Genomic DNA, 16,572 nt, shown 5'->3' with positions numbered 1-16,572 from the left:
GTCCCCCTCAAACACTTCTGCAATATACTGTCACTTTTTTATTGTTTGGGTAATGGACGTTGTGTGCAGAGTCTATGGTGCAGAGTGTAGTTAGAAATCTTTGCGTTCATCCTACCTGGTTTACCTGCAGTGATTTTTAGAGATAATGTATTTCATAAAAAACGGTATGGCTTTATTCCTGTTCACACCTGTGGCTTAGATGTAAATGTTAATGTTTTACTGAACTGGTGTTATTTTTTCATACATTGCATGTCATCTATTTCAGAGGTTTGTTACGCAATCAACACAGTCTTATGACCCAAGTTCCATGCTTCAAAATAATAACTCTTGAATTAGCATCAATATAAAGCACTGCAGCAACAAAACGGACATGGGCATTTTACTTTGAAAATGAACTGCCAAAACAGGAAGTGATTCTGCGAATGTTGCTGCTTTAATGGACCTGGTAGCACCTGGTCACCTGAACCACTGGCATGTCTGAGTCTATTTGTTATGGTGAAATGAAAATAATCAAAATGATCTGGCGGAGAGTGTGACCTGCAGTTTGACCAAGTTGTTTATCCAATGACGTATTCTTAGACGGAGACATGCTGATCTCGGTCCACAGACTGAATGCTGCTGTCCCGCCCCCACCGACTGCTACAGAGCACTGGTCGCCCGTTTTTTATTAAATAATGATCACATTGTGTGTCCAAATTCAATACTACACTACACATGCCAATTGTTAAGCCGATTAGATGAATGGTTCCGCATTAATACAGGCAGATAGATATTTGTGGATTTGGTTGGTAGATGGTCCAGCAAATATGATTGCAATAAATCTCAGTATCCTATGTTTCTTTTAATAAAACGCACTCATCAGTTATCTTTATGTATGAACTCAGTTAATACAAAAATGAACCATTTATAATCTTTTCTTCCTTTCATGACACTTATATTAAGTCACTTTATCAAAGTGAGCATCCCGCTACACTCTCACATATCCTGTTGTTAAGACCATTACTTAAAATATAGCACATTTCACTAGAGGTTTTATGAAGCCCTGAGTTTGAACTCCCTTGAAACACATTTAAGTAGGAGCATAATCTTTCCTGTTGGTCTCAGTTGAGGCTTTTTAAATACAGGTGAAGGGTTCACAACAGAGTTTACTACACTGTTATTCTCCATCTGACCTAAATGGGAAAGAAAGCCTTGTTATTTATTCAAAGGCATTTTCCTAGTGAATTTAACAAATTATTCTCAGTTTTCCAGGCAGGGAGCCAGTGTCACTGAAATAGAGACCATGAGGTATTTTGTTTTTCCATAATAAGATGCTGCCTGTGTTTGGGGTGTGTGGGAACTGTCTATAATCTGGAAGAGAATGTTGGGATCTGTTTATCATTCCAGTAAAGAGCAGCGTAGTATTTTGTTACGTCTTTTTTAGCATCATAAACATTTGACTTGTTGCAATGTTTAGGTTAACTTTAATTAAAGAAAACCCTGTGACTTGGCCTCCACAGTACCTTTAAATTGTTCTATTTAGTTGCACAAAAACCTTTAGAAGTTGTTATCGCTAAAATTAACATTCATATGTGTTTGTATTCCCCCTCTTATAAGCACTGTTTTGGTGTCTTCCAACTCCTGACTAAAATGTTCACCTCCTAAAATGTTTACCTGCTAGTTGCTAACCAGTACCTAACTTTTTCTTTAGTGTGTATTAAAGTTTTTTTTAAATCTTTTTGTATCTAAGTTTTATGAGCTTAAAAGGTTGATAAAAGCTGTGTGTTGTAAAACCCAATCAGTTGGCTTGGAGATATTACAATAGCTGAGGGGAACTGAATTAATAAATTCAAGAAATCAAGTTATATCACTGTGACCTCTTTGACCATAGACTGTATAAAGATGGCAGCATGACAACTCCTCAAAAGCCAAAGCATCTTGATCACCACCTTTTGGCTGGCTGCAGTATGGGTCATAAATCCTACCTCCACTATGTTAGTCGATAAGACATGGTCCACAGTACGAAGCCAAAGTAGCTACACGTCAAACACCTTTTTTTCAAAGATGGTAAAAACTATTTAAAAAGCACTTAACTATTCAAATCTTAGATGTTTACTAAGATCCTTGATCTACATATTGAAACTCAAATAATATTTGAGACAGCCGTCAGACAGAAAAGAGCTGGCCCAGACCATCACCCCTAACATTCAGCCTTTAATTATATACAGTAAAAAAGTGAGTTATTTTTTTATTGTGGTTTTAAATAAAATGGTTTGTGTAAAACTGTCCTTGATTTTCATGCCACTAATTATTACATTAGCTTTGCATTAAGCATAGAAACAGGAGGGTAAATAGCCTAACTGCTGCCATGTGACTATTCTCCCACTCAAGATCAAATGGATGCTCCCTTTAAGCATTAAAGGACAATTCTGAAGCTTATAATCTATTGGTCAAAATGGTATTGCTCACCATGTTTTTCAAATGACAGTTGCAATAACTACTACATATTCAATTAAAACTTCATCCTTCCGACTGGAGCAGTGACATGTTGAGATGATCTGCGGCGCTCACAGACAGTAACAGTGATTGTTGTGGTCTCTCTTCAGTCATCACGGCCTGGGATGAGTCCTTGTGTTCTCTGCCAGGGGCTTTTCTGGCATGCTGTGAATGTGGAGCCAAAGGCAGTCTGGGGTTTAGAAGGTTAACCATCTGGAATGGTGCATTATTTAATGTTGCATATGCCGAGACAAGCTGTCTAAGAGATTCATCACACTTCCCACCACCAAGGTGCTCCCATTCTCCCACTCATGTCTGATTTTGTTGTTTGGACTGTATGACGGGGCTGTCAGATCTGTCACAAACCTCTACAGGGGAGCAGAATTTTAACTCGGGCTCTTGTGGCTCAGTAAAAGGTTTGCTTAACTTTGAGGATGAGTTTCAAACATGGATGTGGACATTTCTGTTGAGAAAGAACCACAGGAGATTAAGAAGAAATGTCGGATTTTGTAGCGACTGAAATGAATCATGTCAACAACCTTAAGCGTTTTCATGTCCGAAGATTTTTACTTATTAGTCGTGTCCTTCCAACCACAACAGCCCACTCCCATCTGTTTTCGCTTGCTTTGGAGACCCGTATCTGCTTAGCTCAGAGAAAAACAAAACTGTGGCATTGTTTCATCGATGATGATCATGCGACCAAACAACAGCCTGTGTGCAGAAAGCTGCAGTAAAGTAAGCAGGAGATGCAGAGAAACCCACAACTGGTTACTGCAGGACCTGGACTTGGATGTAAATCTGATAAAAGCTAGACGAGTCACGCACTTGGATGTTAATTAAATTTGTTATGGAATATCTTTGACTGATGTTGGAGGTCTTTGCTTCAATGTGATGGAGTACCTATAATCGCTGGGTAGTACTTGGATAAGTCATGCTCCTTTCTCGATTTAACAGTTGCTAAGATTCTCTTCTTGAAAAGGTTACTTAATATTGAAATGCGAAATAAAGGGAGTTAATACAACTGAACTGGATTGTGGGGAAACTTCCTAAGCCGTATTCAGACGCAAAACATTTCAAGCATTCACAGGAGGGCGGCGCGACATGCAGGAGGCTGGACATGATTTGATTTCTTATTGCATGGTTTTGTTTACAGCACATTCACACCTGTGTCGGCCCGTATCACCAAAAACTCTCAAAACTTTCCATCTTCACATTTTCTCATTTGACATATACAACTTCTTTTTCATCCAATATTGTTGTTTTTTATTAGTTTTGTGTCCGTAGTGTTTTAGAAACACCATCAACGAGCCCACCTGCTCCCGTTGAATCCTACAGGGAATCTCCTGCATTTCAGCATTATCCAGAGTTTTTACTTGAAAGGAAAATGTCCAGAGCAACTGACTGATATGAGTGTTCTCACAAATAGCCCCTTGATTTCAGGAAATTATCTGGAATTCAATGCATATCTGACAGCAGCTCTAGCGACTTCTTGGCTAAAACACACAGTCCCCCCCCTCCTCCCCGCCCCAGTTCTACTATATTACAGTGGACACAAATGTATAATAACCCATGTTGTTCGACTAAGGAACAACATATGTGTGGAGCAGCTGAAAGGCCCTTTGCCTGCACACACTCATGTCCTGTAGCTCTAAGCTCTACTGTAACTGTATCTGTGGTTTGGCAGTGGTATTGACTTCTTTTTTTTTCTTCTTTCATTTCTTTTCAGTACATAAACATGCGAGCCCGTGTCACTGATGTTATTGGAGATAGCTCAGATTTTCTTTCATGGCGTGTTGTTTATCCGTTGTTAACATCCGTGGCTACTTCTCATTGCTGTAGGAAATTACTGGAGTGTTTAAGCAAATCCGCTTTTCAAAGGCACACAAAGGACAAATATAACAGTGACCGCTGAGACCATCAAAGAGAAAACATTGCTGTAATGCTGTCGGAGACTGTGTAATTACATGCAGTCGTAAGTCACTGACAGGGATTCATACTCTCCAGCCTTGTGGGAGTAAAGAGCTGAGGGTTTCTTCCCATTGCTTCTTCCAGGGGAGCAGTTACATATAATGAGTTAATTCTCTTGGGTGTTGCAGCTTTTATCGCTGCGGGCAGTTTGTTCTTAAATAAATACTTAGTGCTCCTTGATAAGCACTAAAAATGGCAGATGAGATAATAAATACCTATGGGGAAATGTTTGTTTAGCACTGATATGTTTCCCCTCACCCACCTGGACACATCTCCACAGTGACCTTGGACATTTGTTGATGTAAAGCTGCCAGTTACTTTATTTATTCATTACCCATTGGAGGGGCTGTGTTAGGTTCTAAAGCACTGGAGAAAATGCACATGCACAGTTAAGTTGTTGTTTATTTGGAAGATTATATAACCACTGTTCCTATGGTCACAACTATAACCAAGAAAACTCGCTAGACTCACTTGAATAGTTTGATCACGTTGAGAACATGGCAGTCAGACAAGTACATAACCAAGTAATATCAGATATACTCATAAGAATAGATGTAGTAGGTTGTTCAGCATGACATTTATCATTTTAATACTTACTTGCAAATTCCAAACATCTTGTCTTGTCTTTTTAACATTCAGTAATTTCTCATTTTGGGATCAATAAAGTAAATCTATCTTGTACATCTCTATCTATCTAGCATTGTTTTTATTGGCTCTCATGCATAACATGTACTTTGATTGGTTTTTCGAGTGCCTCTGAAATGTATACAATCTCCAACCAGATTATGTGATCTATTCTTTCTGGAAATAAAAAGTGGTGCAAAGTAGTTCTGATGTGCTGTAGCAGCACTAGATCTACGTTCCCTGTCATTTCCTGTTTTTCTGTTCACCTATATACTGGCAGACGTAGAAGACATCATGTTTAACTCGGAAAGCACACTGTCCCATCCCTACTGACTACAGAGCACTGCTCTTCTTTTTATTTATATTGAGTGGATCGCGTGTCCAAATCAATCCAAACTTGGCAAAACTTAGAAATAATTTTAAAATAAGAATTTAAAATAAGGTGTGGACGATTTATTTGAGGCCCACATAAATGCTTACAAATTGTGGCTTAAGCCCCGTGTCAGAGTCTCAATGAAAACAGCCTCACCAGCTGATGATCTGTGTGGAAGACAAGGATATAATGAAGCACTGGTCTTGTATATTGTATAGCTGTATGTCAAGTATGTCTCTTCAGCATGAAGAGAGATCTTAAACTTGTCAGGCCTTCCATCGCTGGTTACGAATGGTAGGCTGTGATTGGACAGTAACTGTCCAGAGATGGGGTTTCGCAAATGGTCAGTCAAGTCTGTTGAATTCATTTCTATAGCCGAATCCACTCTATTGGGTTTCCATGCAGTTACCATAACTAACCTCTTCTAGATGCTTGAATGGCATCGCAATAACCAAACTGCAGCTGATTTGGAATTGTCATCTGTCTCTCTCTCCAGTCTCCAAGCAGCATCTCCAAAGTGTGTAACAATAGTCCCAGTCTGTTATTTTCAAGCTAATCTGAAGCAGATGTGAGCTGATTGCCTTCATGGTCTCCCATGTTCCTCAGCTGTCTGTTGTGTGCACATGCAATGACTCGGGAGATCTTGTTCTCAGTCCAACTGCAGTTTGTTGTGCTCAGTGTGCGCTGCTCTGATGTGTTTAGTTGCTGGTTGTGAATTACTTGAGGATAAGAGAACCTCACTGAACCTGAGCTCAACGCAGCATTCTCCCGCATTGCTGGTGATGCATGTTCAAATTTTGTTATCTCCTTTTATGTGTTTATCTGCAGCAATTAAGCTTAATTGTGACAGATCCTTGAGAAATACATGTTCCTGTTGAAGCTAGCATCGTGTTTGAATTCAGGTGAAAATTGCTGATTTGCCCTTTCACGATAATTGACACCTACTGATGTTTTTATTGCTTTTTCTGTTTTTACAGAGGACAGGATCCATGAGTCAGCTTCCTGTGGAGGACCTCAGAGACCCGCTGCCTCCTCACTGGAAATGCTACATGTCTCCACAAGGGAAGCGATACTACGTCAACTCCACAAATAACGGTAAGTGGATATTTAGCTCTTGATATGGATGAACATTTTACTTAATCGCCACGACCAATCAGTGAACATAAAGACAGGGAGCTTTCATGTTGTCATCGGCTGTGACCGTTGATAATAGTTAAATGCTCAACTCAAGCATGAAGAGGGTTAGCCTAGCCTAGCTTGACAAATTGAAAGTTGGGGAAACAGACTTTCTTATTTATGCTCTTAACAACAAGTAAATCTTATGCACAAGATGAATAATGGTAAGTGGTTAGAATGATAGAAGTGTTAATCACTAAGTTTATCGCTGCTTTGAGCCTTTATGGTAAACTGATCTGTCTCCTATATCCAGGTCCATTATCAACACAAAGGCAGGAGACTGGTATTGATTGTCTCATCTCACTCTCAGAAAGAAAGCAAATTCACCATTATGCTGAACCACTCCTTCAGCGCCGGTATTCAGTGTCTGTAATACAAGATGTAGTTTTTGTCCTGGCTTTCGTCTTCAAAAACGGGCTCAACCCTTTTGCCCACATACAGGATGCAAAATGCTGGATAGTGTGAAATCCAAAGTAGGCTACAACTGGTTGACAGTGGTCCGATGGCTGTACAGACAAATGTATCACTGGATTGCGTACTGAGGAATAACTAAAGTCATGGAGTTAAACAAGTGACTTTGGTGTATGTCATGTCTGAGTCAGAGAAAAAGTAGCTTCTTCAGCTACAACCAGTGAGTTAATTGCGCTAATGTTAGCCCCGTTAAGTAGCTGAAAACACCATCTGATTTTTCCAACTTTAAAATAAACCCATTCAATCCAGGATCTGTGGCGATCATCCATTCCGGTCAATAAAAGAATCCATCACAAGTCTCCCATTTTTACAAAACAGCAATGTGAGATCAAATTTAAAACGGTAAGAAGAAGAAGAGCCTTGGTCCAGACCGTTGTGTGAAAACACTCTGTTAGACAAACAGAATAATCATCTTCATCTAGTGGATCACAACCTTGGTTTGTGCAGGTTATTGTGAGATGAATTGATGCCAATATTATATTCTCCCTCCATATTTTACAAATAAAGTCACATAAATACACAAGATATATTTTACAGTTTCCATTGATAAAATACCCTGCCAGGCTCTCTTACTTTATTTGGGAAAATAAAAAATTAAGAATGAACATTAAACACTGCTTTTCATTCAAACATTTTTAATTGTGGACCTTGTATTTCTCTTGAAAATGATACATTAGCAGGTTCATCTGTTTATAGAGGAGTTTAACATATGCTCTGTGTCTGTAGCAGTTATGGTACCAGAGAGAGACAGAGGGCGCAGAAGAACCCATACTGCTGATACTGCCTTGTTTCTGTCTACACAATCACCACTCAGTGTCTCCCTGAGCATGCATATACACACACACACACACACACACACACACACACACACAGAGACACAGTTTAATACTCTCCTCTGTTCTGCAGACAGAGCAACAGATAGATATCAGATGGCAACATGGCCTGTTTTTACTATCCCTGGATGAACTCACTGTAAAACCTGACTGATGGCGCTAATATCTTGTCTTGGCACAGCGGTAACTCCCGCGAGCATTTAATTTGAGAAGGTAATGAAGGTGAGAAAGTGCTGTGTTTTGTCACACAGTGTTCACAAGTCATACAGACAATGGGTGACACTGGTATTCAGTCTCTCGCTCGACTGGTTGATTGGTTGTCTGATCTGCTCTTGTCGGCTCTTTTCACAGGTTATATTTTCATAAGGAGAGAAGAGCTACATTAATAGCCTTTCAGGATTATCCGTTCTTTTTGTTCAGGACACTGAACCTCGGCCAAACTTCAGGAGACTTTTACTGACAAAAGGTCCACAGTGTGGGGGTGTCACAATCCTGTGTTTGAGAGGATTCTCTTTAAAATTTGAGAGGAATATCACAACCACACACTATCCTCCATTTACAGTGCCATATAGATTCCTCCCTTTGTTACTATTTATATCCAATTGGACATATGAGGTATGGCTGGCCTCCGCTATAAATTATTTATTACCTCTTTGGAACATCAGAGAAAATACATTAACACATACAATAAGTACAATATGTGAAAGTAAATTGCAGCCTTATAAACTGTCAGTCACCCCTTTTATTTCATGGCTGCAGTCCATGTGGCCCTGATGAATCCAGGATGACTTCGCCAAAGTCATCCGATGAATGAGTCCACATGACTTGAGGCGCACAACTGTCGGTTTGCTTGTGGTGTTAAATGTTCCATTCGACAAGGAATCTGTTCGTACTCGGTGTGCGGTTCTTACACGAGGCCGAGTGCACCTGCATCCTTCCTCTAACTGGGTGTGCGGCTTCGCAGTCACTTAAGAGAGTAACCAACTTTGCATTAGAGCTGTTGACATCATGGTCGTCTCTGATCATGGTTGCCGTGGTCAAGTTGTGGCCTTGAGAGGAGATCTAAATTTAGCTGGGGGGGTTCCACCCAAGCACAGGACCGGGGGAGTCGCTACTCCTTCTCCTCCTCTCTTTCTTTATTTAGATGAAAAGAAATGCTAATGTAAAAACAGTTGAGACAAAGTAGACTCATTCTTTTTAAATAAGTTTTTAATAAAAGCCTTCAAATAATCTCAAAAGTTTCTACTCTCCACTCTTAGTCACGATATTGATCTTGTGGGAGTTTGAAGGATCTGGAGGTTTGTCATTAGTGAAAAAAAACTGGTTAAATTCCAGATGGACAGTCAGAAATGACAAGAGAGGAACGAGCGAGAAGATTATGAATTGTGTATGACTTACACCAGATATATAATAACACATCAGCGGCATCTGTATTCTGATTCATAACGAAAGCAGTGTTGTGGCTGCGGTCGATTATACGTTGCCTCTGAGGGCAGAGAAAACCTCCGGGACTTATTTTCTGTGTCTTTGCTGTGTGAGCGTGAAATGAAAGCCTAGAGAGAGAGCTCAGTCCTAGCACACGCTGACTGTACGACAGGCCTGGAGCGCTTCCAATCTCACCGCCACAGCAACTGTTCCCAAACAAACCCATCTGATAACATTTTTCATGAAACAATTGGTATTTATAGCATCTCTGCTGTTTTCACCGCAACTCCCTTTAGTTACGCTAAAGTTCAGCCAGATTAGATATTGTCCTGTGTGTATGCATGTGTGTATTTGTGTTCATTTTGTGTTCCCGCATCGTCATAGTAACAGAGCGGTGTGTGTGGGTGAGGGCTGAATGTCCTTGTGTCAGGGGTTGTGTTTTTTCGTGGGTTTCCTTCCTGTGTTGCTGGGTACAGCGGTGCTGGGTGCTGTGGTTTTTACCAGTCGTCTCCTAAGAATCATCCCAGTCCGACCAGTGGGCAGCTTCATGAACACACCAGACACACATACTGTAGAATTACTGCAGACTCATTCCGTTCCTAAGTTTCCAAGCATTTATGAATTAAGTCATACACTTATATAAAAACTTTTTGAGCTATGAGTGAAATGAACCTGAAATTTAAAATTAAGTAGCAATATTTTGTATTTGCTATTACTGCACACATATCTGCCCCTGTAAATTACTTATCATGTTCTTTTTCTGAAGAAAACAGTCAGTAGCTACAAGGGTAATATCAATTATGGTCTATTTTTGAAAGCTAGAAAGCTACAGTTATTCTTGTCATGTACAAAACCCACACTGAGGTTCTGCAACAGTTTCATCCCCCAAACTTTCAGATTCCTAAACACCCTGTTGCCATCCATTACACACACAAACACACACACACACACACACACACACACACACACACACACTGGACATTTCAATTGACAAGCCTGCACTCTCACTTATACTGTCCTATATTCATATTATTTATTATTTATGTCATGAATATTTACATTTGTGATATATTTTTAGGCCTTCTTATGCATATACCATAAAATAGACCATAGATTTGAATAATGTACATCATATACTAATTCAATCATTACACCACCAACACCAGTCGGTGCAACTTGGCCACATCATCAGTGATGAACCCACGGTCATCAGGTGTTTTCGGGACATTGAGCTCTCTCACCTGGGTGACCTACAGCTAGGAATCAGTCCCCAAGTGCACAAGACTCAGTAGGTCGCCCGTCATGATCCACAACACGTTGACACCTTCTCTGCAGCTCTGGTGATGGTCTTGGTGGCTGTTTTCTCTTTCAACCCTGTAAGGAAAGCTGAGCTGAGCTGAGTGTAGAGACTGTCTTGCAAAACTTAAACGCAGCCCTCTGCCTTTTAAGTTATAAAAATATTAATAGTACATTTGAAAATTATCGTTGTGATGTTTCATTACTGCAAATAGATTTAACATTTCAGTTGAACATGAAAAAATACCATTAAAAGTTATGCAAATGTCAGAGATAACTTTTTTTCCTCAGTGTATCTTCTGCTTTTCCTTTGTCCTTTTACTTTTGCTTTAAGCACCATCAGTCACAAGTCCTTCGTCTTTGAGATAACCCAGAGTGTGAGAATTAGTCTTTGATTTATAAAAAAAAGACAGAGACAGGGGGACGTTAATACATCGGGGACCAGTGTCATATGGTTGTGAATAAAATATCACAGCGTCAGAGCTAACTAGGACATGTCTTCCTCTCCCCGTTCAGACTCTGCTGGGATGTAGTGCATCACTTGTGCAGTGGACACTAAGCTGATGCAGGGTTATTTTTGTTTTCAGATTGGCAGTTTTTCTACTGTTTTCATTCATACATTCACAACCACCGTCTTCTGTTGTCAGCCACACTCTGGTGAATGCTACACTTTGGTGAGCCCGAACCGGCGATAGATGCAACATGAAAATGTGGTTATGGCAGACTTCGGGTTATCAGAAAAACGTAATTCATGCTCCATAAAAGGCCCTATCAACACACTAGAAGCTATGCACAATTATTGAAAACAGGAATTCACATCATTGAGATCCGCGACAAGCCTGAAAAGAGCGGATGCGCTACTTTTCAAATGTGAAAATGGGTAAACTGAGCTGACTGGCTTTATATTCCACAATCAAGACGATCAAAGCAATTTAGAGGACTTTTCAGACTTCAGCTCGTCTGTGACAAGGCGGCTGATGAGAATCACTCCTGCTGCTGCTCTCTGGAGGCATGAATCTGGCAGGTGACAAGACTGATTCCTCATTTGTATAAAAACCCAGTTTGACGGAAATGATCAGCAATTTTGCATTTCAACAGCCGGTTGCCTAGAAACTCAACATGTTCCACTTCAGTGTCAAACAATGTAGTTAATGGGGAAGAATTCACACCTCATACCCACAGTGACTTGTACAAAAGATAATGGATGTTATATAAATGGGTTTTTCTAATCATGTTTTGACTGCTGTCCATCCGGCAAGGAAAGACAGTCACCATCAAAAGCCATTTCCCTGCGCTAAGTAGATTATGCTCTATCTTTCGGCATTAATAACCTATATTTCTTACTGTATCGATTTGCTTATGACAATCTAACAGGGAGAAATTTAGGCATTTAGGGCCATTGAGTAAAGACTTTGGCCTGGTGTTGTGCATCAAACTTGAAGGCACAGCCTCTCTCCATAAGCCTGCTGCCAGTTATCCCCTCCATGCGTGTCATTTGAGCTGATGGGCTTGGCTCAGTCGTCTCCACCAAATAGAGCAGAGCGAGCCAAAGAGACCCAAATGAAATAAGAGCTGAGCCTCCTCTTTCCACCATGACAGTAAAGGGCTAATTGGGCTCAGTGCTTTGGTGAAAATGGACACAAGGGAGTTCAAATCAAGGAGAGCTCATCGATATTAGGGGCTTTTTATCGGGCGTGCCTTTTGGATCAGTCTCCAGCATCTTTAGCAGCAGAAGCTAAATGGGATGGAAAAGTGCAGTGAACTTCAGAGACTTTTGACTTTGAATGGATTTAAAGTTCTCATGTTAAATTAGGTTTACTGCAAACCACAACAGATGGTTTATGGAAAAGATTGTGACTTTATCTAGTTACTTAAAATGACTGAGGACAGGACCTTCTCCCTAACTACTTGGATACTTCTCTGCCCACAACCAGTATTTCAGAAGTTTAATTCACTCATTATCTAGTCACCACTATGCCGATGTTTGAGACCACAAAACACTTTAGGAGTTTCTGGGGTAAACAGCGTTGCAGCAAAATCCAATATAGTTTAAGGAACTGGTGATCAATTCTTCAATTTGTCTGTAAGCTAAAAACCTGGGGTAAATGACACAGTTTTGTTGATTTTCTTTGTTGTTGTTTTTTTACTATTGAATAATGATCCCTTGTTACTTCAATTGTATTGGATTTGGCTGCAGAGCTATTTACCCCTGAAACTCCTAAAGTGTTTTGTGGACTTGAACACTCGGCATAGTGCTATAAAATAGGTTTTGGTAGCTCCTCGAGCCACAAACACCAATTTTGAGCACACTGGTCCCAACTAGCTACAGACTTTGTTTGGCAAGAATGTGAAAAGTCACCACAGGGGACTCTCATTGGCTGAGACAACCGTTGATCAAGTATGGTGCATTTCAACATACTTCAATTCTTAATTACATATTCACAAAAGTATGGTTCTTAAAAGAACCAAGAAACTAATTATCAACTATAAAGACCTGATCACACTGTATATATATCCAAGGTGAAGCAATCCTTTAAGTCATTTGCCCGAAGGGGAACTCGTACTTTTTTAACAAAAACAGTACATAATGACAGAAAGACTCAAGTAAGAATTAATTATAATCGGGAATTGATAAGAAATAGAAGGGCCAAGCATTTGTATGGGATTTGTACTTCTATCTTAGTGAGGACCTGTTTGAGTTTTAGGCGTTGTTCAGCATGCCTCATTAAACCTGCGTTTTTGCATATCCAGATTGGATCTAGCTCCAGAGTTGTCCAGATGTGTATATGCATGGAAATAAATACATGGAATTCGATTTTTGCACATCGGATTCAAACTACAGATTTCTATCGGATCTCTATACATCGCAGTCCAAAAGTATGTAAAAGCTATTCAAAACTCACCAATGACATACAAATAGCAACAGATAAAAGCTACAAAAATAAAAGGTTTTGACCATCACATATTGTCTTCAAATTACTAAATTAAAGTGACCCTTAAACTGATATATTTATCTTTCTTAAAATCTCCTAGAAACCACTCTCACAGATTCTGTGTTGATGAAAATTGTCATCAAATACACTATTGGTCGATGTTTCAACAACAAAATAGATTCCACTTCAATGCATCAGCATTATATCTTAATTTGAAGGAAATGAAACTCAAATGTCAGTTGACTCTGTTTGTGAGGCTAGTCATCACTTGAAACGTGAGACACTGGGATCACTTCTTCATATTGTCACCCCGAAATAGTTCCTACAGAAAAGAAGAATACGACAGCTGGTGTTGCTCTGTTAATATCATTGTTTTTCTTCCTCTTCTGCTTGACACTTCCTTAGAGACGACATGGGAGAGACCGTCCAGTGTACCTGGTACCCCCAAATCCTCAATCCGACACAAGAACTCCCTGCCAGCAGGTACTACAGCTCAATCTCCCTCCATCTAAACTCTGTATAACTTAGACTTCCCTCAAGTTTTAGTGCCCTCGGGCTGTGAATTCTCTGCAACTTCAACTGTAGCACAAAGCACCCACTCATAGACCCCACATACACACATAGAGACACTTCCTGTGACTAATTTGATCTAAGGCCTGCTCTGTCTTTCTGTTGGCCCTGTTCCTAAAGGCAGACAAACAGAAAAACCCAGTAAGGTTACTAGAAGTTTTCCACTCTTAAGTGGTCAAATGCTTGGAGCAGCCTTCATTCACTTGCATCACTTCTACCATAAACAACCACTTCGTTTCTGGTCATACCAATCGTCGTCGAAAATAATGGGGAAAAGGTTTCTTATATTGCTCTAGCTTAATTTTGCTAAAGGATAATCTTGACATTTTTCAGTAAGGTTCAGGATTTCGTTGAACAAATTGTTGCTATTTCATTTTGCTTAGTTAGCGTGGTTTTTGCCACACAAACTAGATGTTATGTACAGTAGAGGGTAGGTCAGCATAAACATTTCCCAGACCCAACGCTAAAGCAACATGTTTTAGTGAAGCATATAGAAGCCGTGTCCCAATTTCGAAGCATTCTTCCATTCCTAAGCAACGAAGGAGCCAATGGGTGAATCCTCCGAATAATCAATGCCTGGATTCATTATGCACCAGTGACAAAGCTAACAAGCTAGCTTTATTGGCAGCTAGCTTGCGTCGTTAGATAAATAAGTGATCCTCTGACCAGATGGTCCCGTCTCAGTTTGGCTTTTTGTGATCCACTCTGTAAGAGTCGACCAACTCTTATAGTTTGGGGCTAAGCTGGAGAGTCAAAGTCCTAAGGCTATTGCTGCTGTTCCACTAGGTTCTGTTTAGTTACATCTCTTCCCATTCTACATGTTCTAAGGGTTTATGATCTAAATTTTACAAAGATAAATGAGTATTTAAAACATTTACTATTCGAACTTGCACCCTTTGTTATTGCATCAAAGTAAGCACACTGCGAGTGCAGGCTAATCTCTGGTATGAGTGTCTGTGCTCACATTAGGGTAAGGGTCAAGCTAAACACTCGTTTTCTTCTCCAAATAAAGATAAGGAAATTCCTCCTGGATCAGCACAACACTCTTGACGAATTTTCTTTTTGAACTTCTTAATCTCTTTTTCTCTCCCTTGTTTGTATTTCCAGTCAATGGATTTCACCCAGGTGGTAGTCCCTTGCATCATGCGGAGCATCAACACAACAGTCTGGTGAGGAAGAGCAGTACAGAGCCACAGGTAAAGCTGTCCGACTATCCTTCTGTCTGTTCCTTAACAGCATGATGCACGCCCAGTGTTTTGTTGAGTGAGCATATATACACTGTGACTGAACTTTTCCACTTTACTAAACAAGCCTGGGGAAGTGGTGCTCTCACAATTTGGTTCTCACTTTGACTCTTGGTTGGAAAAAATACAAAAATCCCAATATTTGTTTTCCCCCTGGAACAACCACACAGTCATTATAATTTCTTTCACAGAATATTATTTGTTGATTAAGGTTTGTAGGGAACTAAATCGTAAATTAATCAGTAGTAAAAATATTAATACTAGAAACAAATTTTTGCTTAATTTTTTCCTCTATAGTCATGTCCATTCACTGTACAGCAGCAACTGCCACATATACAGGCTTTTGTACTATACAGAATAGTGAATTAATTGGTGAGACTAGTACCTCTGTTATTATCTGTTGTTGGTGATATTTCTCCGTTTCTTTAATAGTACATGTGGTAGTTTGATTAATTGCTCATAGTGAAATGTTATTAGTGCAGCTTTAAGATCCAGCGAGATAACAATGTAATGATTCCACACCAAAAACATAGAACGACAACTCTTATATCATCTTTATGCAGCCATTGAGATAAATTAGATAATATTAGTCTTTTCACATTTCAGACGATCAAATCCCCGCCTTTCCTTCTCTTCTCATTATTAATGGAGAGGCTGGTGGCAGTTATAGGAGATTAAACCCTCCTCCAGTATCTGCTCTCTTGATCATAATTAAGCAGGCAGCCATGGCACAGTTATACAGGATCCACCCACCATTTATTCACTTCTCATTGTTTCTCTGCTTCCCTCCATCTTACACTCCTGCACTGAGACACACACACTATATACACTAAACATTATAAAACAAATATAGGCACACTACTGCTGCTATAAGTATTCAAGTCTTGTTCACATTTAGGACAGCAGGTTTAATTCCCTTAGCTTATTTTTCATTTCACTTTATGTAGTCACCTATAGTTTTTCTGACAACACTCACACACACACACACACACACACACACACACACACACACACACACACAGACAGAGTGTTGATCTAAGCAGGAAAGAGGAAATTAACTGTTAGAAATCACACACGCACACGCACACACACGCACACACACATACACACACACACAGAAAGCCCACTATGCTTTGCTTTGCTCTGCAGAACTATCTCCCTACTCTGTACAGCAACACACACAC

The 16,572-nt window shown here is 39.9% G+C and overlaps 1 protein-coding gene across 1 annotated transcript in view; it reads left to right on the top strand.

Moving 5' to 3' along the window:
• The window catches only part of gas7b (growth arrest-specific 7b), a 55,534-nt gene that overhangs the window by 13,540 nt on the left and 25,422 nt on the right, over positions 1-16,572 (top strand). The window contains exons 2-4 of the mRNA XM_053413405.1: positions 6,418-6,535; positions 13,980-14,057; positions 15,252-15,340. Of these exons, the coding sequence (XP_053269380.1) occupies positions 6,418-6,535; positions 13,980-14,057; positions 15,252-15,340 (285 nt within the window). The remainder of the gene's footprint in view (positions 1-6,417; positions 6,536-13,979; positions 14,058-15,251; positions 15,341-16,572) is intronic.

Source organism: Pleuronectes platessa, chromosome 21 (assembly GCF_947347685.1).
Source record: "Pleuronectes platessa chromosome 21, fPlePla1.1, whole genome shotgun sequence".
In the NCBI taxonomy this organism is placed as follows: domain Eukaryota; kingdom Metazoa; phylum Chordata; class Actinopteri; order Pleuronectiformes; family Pleuronectidae; genus Pleuronectes; species Pleuronectes platessa.
Note: the sequence above shows the minus strand (reverse complement) of the source record. Positions and strands in the feature narration are given on the sequence as shown.